Here is an 11124-nt window from a genome sequence, read left to right on the forward strand (position 1 = left end):
ATATAGACTCTTAAATACAGGGTTAGAAAACTTTTGCTTTGTGGTATACCAATGTTTTGACAAAAAAATACTGGATTCAAGGGCCAGGACTACACTCATCACAGGATGTTGAGACGTGTACTGAGCCTGTAACTCATAAGACTAAGGCGTAGCCTACCATGCAGTACAGAATACCTTGCACTGCAGCTGTACATGTGGCATTTCTTTCAATGAATTGATACTTCATGATGATGTACTTCATATCTGTGATATGGATGCTTCAGAGGTCTTTTGTGTAACTAATGTGTAAAGACAACTAATTAAATGTCCCACGAAATGTTCTAAGTCAGTGTTTTTCCTTTTGTTCCAGTTGAAATGTATCAACATTGTGAGGATACTGAAGAAATGCAGATCTGAAAGCATGCAACAGTGTTGGACATTTCAGTAACTTTTATTTTGAGGAAAGAGTTGTATTGCGGTCACACGATGTCACAAAGTATAAGAACGTCAGTAAACGTGCTAAAGCGTGAGAAGAACAATCAACCTGCGAGACGCTTCCCTCGTAGAGTTGAAACAATATTTCCTTTTATTGTCTCAAGCATTTTTCAGTACACCTATCCCCTTGTTGTGTGGCAGAATCTATGTCAGAAAACAAACCTGCGGATAGTCAGGCCTTCATTTAAAAGCAGTAGTCAAGAGTCAAACAAAACAACGAAGATGACAAAAGGAGTGAGGACACCAAAACAACAAAAATATTTAGAAAAAAAGCAAATGAAAGAAGCATTTATTTAGAAACTTTATTTCTTAGATTTTTACAAAACTTGTCTCCTCCAAAGAATGTTCTAATTGATGTTATTAAATCCAAGCCCTGATCACGTGAACACAATATAAATGTTGTGAACATCGACCATTATCACAACCCATTCAACATACATTTACATCTTTCTCCCGTCAAAAAGTATCTTTCTGTTACTTCCTCTAATCTATCTGGTTAAAAAGGCTTATTTATTTGCACAAACAAGAAAAAAAGTTGCATCATGATCACGTTTTGTGATTTGTTAGTTCAGACTGTGCATATGTCTTTTTCAGCAATTTTAGTGGTGTAGGTCGGTCGTTAATTAGTTGTAGTTAGCACCGTTACTGTGTTTCATTAATTTAAGGATGAGCTTAGCACCTCGTCCCAATAGAGACTAGTTTTCATACTGTAGGTCAGCTGAAGAGCTTAGATGACAAGGTCCTTGTCGACATCCTCTGAAAAAAACAAACAAGCCCACCATTAACAAGCAATAATGAAATGGCCGTTTCAATTCAAAACCAGACAGTAAAATAGAGGGACGGGAAGATATGTCTGAAATGGTGCCCTATACAGCCCATAGGACTCTGGTCAAAAGTAGTGCACTATATAGGGAATAGGGTGCCATTGGACATAGGACTCTGGTCAAAAGTAGTGCACTATATAGGGAATAGGGTGCCATTGGACATAGGACTCTGGTCAAAAGTAGTGCACTATATAGGGAATAGGGTACCATTTCAGATACAGACAATGAAGGCATTTTAATATACAAAGAGGGCCTTGGTCCTCCTGGTTTCTTTGAGGCAGTAAAATAACAAGTGTAAACTATGAACGAGGTGTTTTTAAAACTACTCACGCTCCTTGATGCTGAAGCAGTTAGCCCACTCCTCCAGGGCGATGTACTTGTCATTGTCAGCGTCACACTGCTCGAAGAAACGAGTGGTGCAGTGCTCCATGGGGATGAGAGGGGCGCGCAGGGGGGCCAGCTCTGTGTGGGACAGGAACCTACAACACCACAGAACACCTGTTACGAAGCATCTACGCAGGCCTCATAAAGGCTTTATGAAGGCTTTATAAGCTATAGTGTTAGAGCGTAGAAAAGTAAGAACAGCACCAATGTAGCAATGACAGTTGTTTTTTTCCGTTCATAAAACAATACATTCAGGCTGCCAATATCCTTTCTGAGACATTGTAGAAATGTTTCAGTATTGATGTCCTGACTGGCACAGAGTTGAATCAAAGTTATAGCCCAAGCAAGCCTGTATTTGTGTGATGTTGAAACAATCCAGCTGAAGCAGAAGACAGGAAACTCTTCTCCTCAACCTACCCGTCGACGGGGTGCTGGTCCAGCTGACCGAACTGCCAGTGGACGGGGAAAATGTACATGTTGTAGTTCTTGTCAAAGTCGTGGGCCAGCAGGTCCAGGGAGTGCTCTCCAGCCTGCAGTCTCTTCTCATTCTCATAGATCTTCCTCACCTGCAAGCCAAGTAAAACATTTTTTTTTTTTTTTGCAAACATTAGTTTGTCTAATAATCTTTGAATAGAACAAACTGATAAATAAATCCCCAGTAGGATTGGATGCACAAAAGGAGTCGACTTCATAGTGAGAGCCGAATGTCAAATCTTATAATCATATTATTTTGGTATTTTGGTTTATTCATTATTTTCGACCCATCCGCCGAGTTCAGTAAATGAACGTAACCAAAATTAATTGGTTCTGTGCTGTGTTTAATAATGATTTTGACCCAACCCCAGTAGGCAAACATGCAGTAAATGGGTTGTGTGCAGTAAATGGGTTGTGTGCAGTAAATGGGTTGTGTGCAGTAAATGGGTTGTGTGCAGTAAATGGGTTGTGTGCAGTAAATGGGTTGTGTGCAGTAAATGGGTTGTGTGCAGTAAATGGGTTGCGTGCAGTAAATGGGTTGCGTGCAGTAAATGGGTTGCGTGCAGTAAATGGGTTGTGTGCAGTAAATGGGTTGTGTGCAGTAAATGGGTTGTGTGCAGGAAATGGGTTGTGTGCAGTGCATATAGAGTGGCTAAGTGGACTTACTCTGAGCTTCTGCTTCTCAGTCAGCAGGTTGTTCTCCTCATCGCGCTCGTACAAGGTGACCAGAACGTTCTTCAGCCAGTCCCTCATACGCAGGGGGAACTCATTCAGCTCAGCATCCATGCAGGCCTCGATGACTGGAGAATAAACAGGAAGGAGAATGAGTTATACGTCAGAGCTATTCTGTCCACACAGGGCTCAGTGACTGGAGAGAAACACACAGGAAGAAACATTAGGTATGGTCAGAGAGAAAAAAACAAACAGAGAAGACCCAGGAACAATTGGAGAAGGTTTGTTTAATGACCTATGGTCCCCAAGGAGCCAAAGAGTTTCACTTAATTAAGTCAAGTAAGTCATAGTCAGAAAGTTGTTGTGCAAGTAGGACATTCAAGTCAAAATCTCCAATCCTATTTTTCAAACAATTATGGTCAAGCCCTTTGTCATAGAACATAAAACCCACAACTCACACAAAATGTGACCTTTGTGTCCATTGAAATGTACGGTTGATGAGCACAGCCCCATAGGCAATGATTTTGTACCTTTTTGTCTAATCCCTTGGTTGAATACTGTACCTGACATTTAGAGGCCATTCGTTTTTAAAAAGTTTTCTTTAAAAATGTTTGCGTCCACAACGTGCAACAACATCGTCTCCACCTGTGCCCTTCAGTCCTTAGGTACTCATCACCAACAGTGAGAGACACATGGGTTTGATTCTGTTTAATGACAGACATTTAGCTGCAGATTCAGCGGTAGTTTGAGAAGGGCAGCGATGCAGTGAGCATGCCACAGCTTGCCTTCCACTCTAAGTGTTAGGTTCCTTAAGGCAAAATCCCTCTATTTCAGCCCATCAATCATTCCCCTGGAGAAGCTTTCAGCAGGGCTTCAGCTCTAAGACAGCATAACCAATCACACTGGGAACGGAGTCTCAGAGGAAAAATATGTCTCTGGGGGATTCTCAAAAAGGTGAACTTTTTTTGCACTGAATTGAATGGTTGTATTAAAACGTTCTCAAATGGTCCCTGTGAGGATAAAATACGTTGAATTGAAATGAATTTAATACAATTCAATCCATGAATGTTTGTAACTATAAAGCATAGCTCACATTTGCATGGCCCGATGTAGTCTAGGTGCAGCTTGTGGCCCTTCTTGGTTCCCTCCAGACTGCACTTGTAGGCAAAGAAGTGGCAGGAAGAGTCGTAGGTTGTGTTGTCGGTGGCGCAAACCTGGGATACACAGATTATATTCATGAATCAGATATAGTCAGAAATTACAGTATATCAAGAATGAGCCAACGATGCAAATAAGTAGTAGCATTATTGTACAGGTCAAGGTTCTATTAGGAACAGTGTTAAATATGAAACATCTAGGCCTACTTGATGTTGGTCTGAACAGATTAGAATATGATTTATATGATGATAGCTCACATGCTCAAACTCTCCAACGGCAGAAGAGCAGGTAGTTGGGTCCTGGCAGACACACATGGGGGTATTCTCCTCATCCACCTCACACACCTTTCCCTTCTTGCAGTGGTGGTTCAAGCAGGGGTCTACGAAGGAATCGGAAACAAATTGTTCAAACATTCTGGAACATAAAAAATGGAACATATCGGAAGTGTTCTTTTGCCCTTGAATTTACCGCTAAGTTATTAGACAGACAGATATTCCTGGCGGTAGTTAGCGGAGAAGGAGTGTGGCGGCGCCCCTGCCAATTAGGAGAAGGGTTTATTTTCCGTTTCCAAGAAGCTTACTGGAACCATTGGGTGGAACACATGATGATAGGTCTCTTGTTTGAGACAGAAGCACTCTGTCATTACCAACGTGTCCCCTCTCCCCTCCTCTCTCTCTCTCTACCATCTAGCCAACATCTCACAACACAGCTGCTGCAAAGGAGCACCGACATACAGCTTCATTTGATTGATGTTGTCATACCTCTACTAAACCTAAGCAGCCTAAAAGATATACCAGCCCAAGGATCATCAACTAGATTCAGAGTTTTTCTTGAGTGGATGATCAGGGGGCCGGATATATAATTACAAAAAAATGGGTAGACCGTAAATTGACCACAAGAAGCCCAAACAGATATAATATTTGACTAAAACATAATCATTTCAAACCTTGCTTACATTTGTATAAGATCACATGTCTCTCTATTATGCATGGGAATTGTTTGGAACAGATTTCCAAAGTTAAAATCAATTGGAGCTGATTTGCTGCTGTTTTTACAGTCTTTTATGTCCAACAATAAAAATGAAAAAAAAACATTTTTTTTCTTCACTCAGATAACTTGGGGGGCCAAATATAACCCCCCTTGGGCCAAATTTGGCCTCTGGGCCACCAGTTGGGGAACCCTGTAGTAGCTATTGTGTGTTTAACGTTACAATAATAGCTATACATTACTGTAGCCATGCAGACTGTTAGCTTGGTGAATGTTCCCAATTATCATTGTAATATGTGGTAAACTAGGACTTTATATAAGCTTCCCTTCACAGAAGGCATTGGGGATTAGGTATTGTTTTCTCACAACGTCTGTCGAGCGACAGTAGTGATGTCACGAATCCCGTTTCCTGAGTCTGTTTTTGCCTGTGTTCTGTTCTGGAGTGTTTTTTCCGGTGTCCTGGAACGCACCCTGTCTGGTTGCCGGGCGATTTAGCTAGTTGGGAGATCTCAGATTACCCGCACCTGTATCCCATCAGCTATCTGCACACCTGGTCCTGATCATCATCTCTCCTCTTCATAAGCCCGGACCTGACATCCATTCCCTGCCGGATCGTTAGCCATTAACAGTATGTTGTGCCAGCGTATCAGCCTCCAGCTTGATAGAATTTGTTTTGTTGTTTTGTACGTCTTGCTTGCCTTAAACTTACCTCCGTTTGTTCTGTCTTCAGTTATTCACCCGGATCACTTACCCCATTCCTGCCTGGTCGTCGGAGGTTTCCGCTACTCCCTTGGACCCACCTATTCACTCCCATCAACTCACCACCGCTGCCCGCTACGCCACCTGGATATTTCTACCCCTTCATATTCACTTGTAAATAAATACTCCCCTTCTTCCTACTCTCCTTGTCCTGGTCTGCTTCTGGGTTCGATTTTGAAAGATCGTGACAGAACGATCCGGCCAAGGATGAACCCAGCGGACCTGGACTCCGTTTGCCATGCCGTTACCCAGCAGGGGAAGATATTGGAACAACACAACACGGCGCTACAGGAGATAGCGGGTTCAGTCCGGAACTTATCTGCTAGCTTGACGAATATCCAGGATCAGCTCAGTTTGCCGGCAGGACAGCCACCACCTGTTTCACCCATCTCACCTGCCGATTCTGGAGAGGTTTCCTTCCGTGAGACCAAGGTTCCGACGCCTGATAAGTACGAGGGGGATTTCGGAAGATGCCGTTCATTTCTTATGCAGTGTGGCTTAGTTTTTGATCTACAGCCCTACTCTTACGCCACAGATAAGGCTAGGATAGCTTTCGTGATTGAACTGCTGCGTGGTAGAGCTCTGGAATGGGTTTCAGCCGTTTGGGAACGACAGGACACCTGCATGGCTTCATACCAGGAGTTCACGGCGGAGATGAGAAAGCTTTTTGACCATCCAGTCCGAGGTAAGGACGCAGCTAAACGTTTGTTCACTCTTCGCCAAGGAGCTCGCAGTGTGGCAGACTTTATGATCGAATTCAGGACATTGGCTGTGGAGAGTGGTTGGAATGAGGAGTCACTACAAGCGGCTTTTTACCAGGGGTTGTCGGAGCAACTCAAGGACGAGCTGATATCCTATCCAGAGCCTAGTGACCTAGACAGCTTGGTCACTTTATCTATTCGGGTAGATAATAGAGTCCGAGAGAGAAGGAGGGAGAAGCAGTGGGGCCCGTCCAATCAATCAGCAACTCGGTTACCATTCGGTTCAGGAAATGGACCAGAACGTGTTGATCATGATTCCCCACACGGGATTAGTGGAGGGGTCTTGCCACTAGATCCTGAACCAATGCAAGTGGGGCGACACGGGCTAACTAAGGAGGAGCGCCAACGTAGACGTGAGACCAACAGCTGCCTCTACTGTGGTAGCTCGGGACATTACATCTCCGCTTGTCCACAGCGCCCGTTAAACTGCCCGGCTCGCTAGTTTTGGGAGGAATTTTTGCGAGCCAGTTTCAACCTCTCAAGAACCCTGTCAGACCCCGTTTTCCTGCGACCCTTATGAATAAAGATCAGAGCTTAGAGATGAACGCTTTTATCGATTCAGGTGCCGATGGCAGCTTTATTGATGCCGACTTGGTGGAACAGCTGGGGCTTTCCAAGGAGCAATTGCCGGAAGCCATTGAAGCAACCACTCTGAACGGCAGTAGTCTGGCACGGATCACTATGAGGACTGAACCGGTTAAGATGTTGTTGTCGGGGAATCATTCAGAGTTTATCTCCTTCCTCATTCTGTCCTCGCCCCATGTTCCTCTGGTTCTTGGTTACCCCTGGCTGAAGGAACACAATCCCTCGTTTGATTGGGTGACGGGTAAGGTAACTAGTTGGAGCATTGAGTGTCATGCTAACTGCCTTAGGACTGCCTGTTCTCCTGCTGTTCCCAGTCAGGTCAGTGACTCTGCTCCTCCTGATTTGTCCCTGGTTCCAGAAACATATCACGAGTTGGGTGAAGTATTCAGTAAGCAGAAGGCTCTGTCACTTCCTCCCCACCGACCTTATGACTGTGCGATTAATCTGTTCCCTGGAGCTGCCTTTCCCAAGGGACGGTTATACAGTATCTCTCGACCTGAACGTGAAGCCTTGGAGACCTACATCAAGGAATCTCTAGCTGCAGGTCTCATTCGCCCCTCGTCATCACCTCTGGGAGCAGGATTCTTTTTTGTGAGTAAGAAGGATGGCTCTCTTCGACCATGTATTGATTATCGGGGGTTGAATGATATTACGGTCAAGAACAAGTATCCCCTGCCCTTGATGAGCTCTGCTTTCGACTCTTTACAGGGTGCTACGGTTTTTACGAAGCTTGACCTACGTAATGCTTATAATTTGGTTCGGATCAAAGAGGGGGACGAGTGGTTGACTGGGTTCAATACTCCTATGGGACATTTAGAGTACCAGGTGATGCCGTTTGGACTGACCAACGCTCCTGCTGTGTTCCAAAGTATGGTGAATGATGTTCTGAGAGATATGATTGGTATTTTTGTGTTCGTTTACCTGGATGATATCCTCATCTTCTCGAGGGAGCTTTCTAGCCACGTCCAGCATGTCAAGCAGGTCCTGCAGCGGTTATTGGAGAACCGTCTGTTCGTGAAGGCTGAGAAGTGTGATTTTCACGCCCACACGACGTCCTTCCTCGGGTACATCATCTCCAGGGGAGAGATCATGATGGACCAAGAGAAGGTTCGGGCGGTTCGGGATTGGGCCCAGCCCGGTACGAGATTGCAGCTCCAGAGATTCCTGGGGTTTGCGAACTTCTATCGGAGGTTTATCCGTGATTACAGCCGGGTGGCCGTCCCTTTAACTGCCCTGACGTCTTGCACCAGAGATTTCTGTTGGACTCCTGAGGCAGACCGAGCATTTCTGGACTTGAAGAGCCGATTCACCAACGCCCCGATTCTCTCTCAACCTGACACTTCCCGTCAGTTTGTTGTTGAGGTGGACGCGTCTGATGTGGGGGTGGGCGCCATCCTGTCCCAGCGTAGCTCCACTGACGGTAAACTCCATCCCTGCGCCTTCTACTCTTGTCGTCTTTCTCCAGCTGAAAGAAACTACGATGTGGGTAACCGGGAGCTTCTCGCTGTGAAGCTTGCCTTGGAGGAGTGGCGTCACTGGTTGGAGGGAGCGGAGCAACCGTTTGTGGTCTGGACTGACCACAAGAATCTGGCTTACGTGCAATCGGCTAAACGTCTCAACTCCCGTCAGGCCAGGTGGGCTTTGTTTTTTGGACGCTTCAATATTTCCCTGACGTTCCGACCTGGGTCGAAGAACGGGAAGGCGGACGCTCTGTCCCGGATGTTCTCCAAGACGGAGGAGAGTGGGGCCAAGACTGAGACGATTCTTCCCCAGAATGTTGTCGTGGGAGCCGTTACATGGAGGATTGAGGAGGATGTGATGGCGGCCCTTCGGACGCAGCCAGGGCCCGGTAACGGTCCACCCGGTCGGTTGTTCGTGCCTGAGTCGGTCCGTTCTGCTGTCCTTCAGTGGGCCCACGCCAGCAAGATAGCTTGTCACCCTGGCGTTGCTCGGACTATGGCGCTACTGCGCAGACGATTTTGGTGGCCTGCCATGGGAGAAGATACCCGGAGGTTTGTTGCCGCTTGTCCTGTTTGTGCGCAGAATAAGAGTACCAATCGGCCCAGCTCTGGGCTTCTTCACCCCCTACCTATTCCCCGGCGACCTTGGTCGCATCTGGCCCTGGACTTTGTCACGGGGTTGCCCTCTTCTGTTGGTAACACGGTTATTCTGACCATTGTGGACAGATTCAGCAAGTTTGCTCACTTTGTCCCCCTCTCCAAGCTGCCTTCTGCCACTGAGACGTCCGAGATCCTGGTTAGGGAGGTTTTCAGGGTCCACGGGTTGCCCTGTGACATTGTTTCAGACCGTGGTCCTCAGTTTACCTCTGCTGTCTGGAGATCCTTCTGTTTGGCCATTGGAGCTACAGTCAGTCTCACTTCTGGATTTCACCCCCAATCTAATGGTCAGGCGGAGAGAGCCAACCAGAAGATGGAGTCCACGCTGCGCTGTCTTGTTTCCTCTGATCCCACCTCTTGGTCCTCTCAATTACCCTGGGTCGAGTATGCCCATAATACTCTCCCTTCATCTGCTACTGGGATGTCTCCCTTCCAGTGCCTGTACGGTTACCAACCTCCCTTGTTTCCTTCTCAGGAGAGGGATCTCTCGGTTCCCTCTGTCCAGACCCACATTCGTCGTTGCCACCGGACCTGGCATAGGGCCAGGAAGGCTCTCCTTAGAGTTTCTGACCGGTATCAGATCCAGGCGAATCGTCGCCGTATTCCTGCCCCCGCTTATACGGTCGGAGATAAGGTTTGGTTGGCTACACGGGATCTTCCTCTACGGACTGAGTCGAGGAAACTGTCACCGAAGTTCATTGGTCCGTTTGTAGTGGAGAGAATCATTAATCCTGTTGTGGTCCGACTCAAGTTGCCTGCAACACTTAGAGTACATCCCACCTTTCATGTCTCCTGCCTCAAGCCGGTTCTCCTCAGTCCTCTGTTCCCCCCTCCTCCTCGTCCTCCTCCTCCTCGGATGATCGGAGGTGGTCCTGTCTACACGGTGCGCCGCATCATGGACTCAAGACGGCGGGGTCGAGGGTTCCAGTATCTAGTGGATTGGGAAGGATATGGTCCAGAGGAGAGGAGTTGGATTCCTCGGCGTCAGATCCTTGACGCTGACCTGCTTCGTGACTTCTACCGCCTCCACCCTGGCGCTCCGGGTAGTCCGCCCGGTGGCGTTCGTCGGAGGGGGGGTACTGTCACGAATCCCGTTTCCTGAGTCTGTTTTTGCCTGTGTTCTGTTCTGGAGTGTTTTTTCCGGTGTCCTGGAACGCACCCTGTCTGGTTGCCGGGCGATTTAGCTAGTTGGGAGATCTCAGATTACCCGCACCTGTATCCCATCAGCTATCTGCACACCTGGTCCTGATCATCATCTCTCCTCTTCATAAGCCCGGACCTGACATCCATTCCCTGCCGGATCGTTAGCCATTAACAGTATGTTGTGCCAGCGTATCAGCCTCCAGCTTGATAGAATTTGTTTTGTTTTGTACGTCTTGCTTGCCTTAAACTTACCTCCGTTTGTTCTGTCTTCAGTTATTCACCCGGATCACTTACCCCATTCCTGCCTGGTCGTCGGAGGTTTCCGCTACTCCCTTGGACCCACCAATTCACTCCCATCAACTCACCACCGCTGCCCGCTACGCCACCTGGATATTTCTACCCCTTCATATTCACTTGTAAATAAATACTCCCCTTCTTCCTACTCTCCTTGTCCTGGTCTGCTTCTGGGTTCGATTTTGAAAGATCGTGACAAGTGATTAGCGATTACAATGACTTTTGCTCACTCTCAGCGGTGACCTCCTCCTCCTCCTCGACATCGATGGCCTCGTCAAAGTCTCCAGTCTCTACCTGCACTGGGTTGACCCCCACCTCTGGCTGTGCCTGAGACAAACCAATCACACCATGGAGCCGTCAATAGAGACATAGTACACTGGGAATCAACACATTTAAAGTGAATATATACCATATCAAAGTAGACAGTATTCTATATAAGCTATGGGCAATGCTCATAAATTGGTCGCACAATTTTAGTACCAGAAAAGGAAG

The 11124-nt window shown here is 46.8% G+C and overlaps 1 protein-coding gene across 1 annotated transcript in view; it reads right to left on the bottom strand.

Annotated features, from left to right (window-relative positions):
• Positions 1–732: 732 nt before the first annotated feature.
• Positions 733–11124, bottom strand: part of LOC120062518 (SPARC-like) — a 25613-nt gene continuing 15221 nt past the window's right edge. The window contains exons 4-10 of the mRNA XM_039012555.1: positions 10863–10959; positions 4244–4365; positions 3922–4042; positions 2823–2956; positions 2100–2248; positions 1629–1777; positions 733–1230 (exon numbers count right to left, since the gene is read on the bottom strand). Of these exons, the coding sequence (XP_038868483.1) occupies positions 1202–1230; positions 1629–1777; positions 2100–2248; positions 2823–2956; positions 3922–4042; positions 4244–4365; positions 10863–10959 (801 nt within the window). The 3' untranslated portion in view covers positions 733–1201. The remainder of the gene's footprint in view (positions 1231–1628; positions 1778–2099; positions 2249–2822; positions 2957–3921; positions 4043–4243; positions 4366–10862; positions 10960–11124) is intronic.

Source organism: Salvelinus namaycush, chromosome 17, assembly GCF_016432855.1.
Source record: "Salvelinus namaycush isolate Seneca chromosome 17, SaNama_1.0, whole genome shotgun sequence".
NCBI lineage: Eukaryota > Metazoa > Chordata > Actinopteri > Salmoniformes > Salmonidae > Salvelinus > Salvelinus namaycush.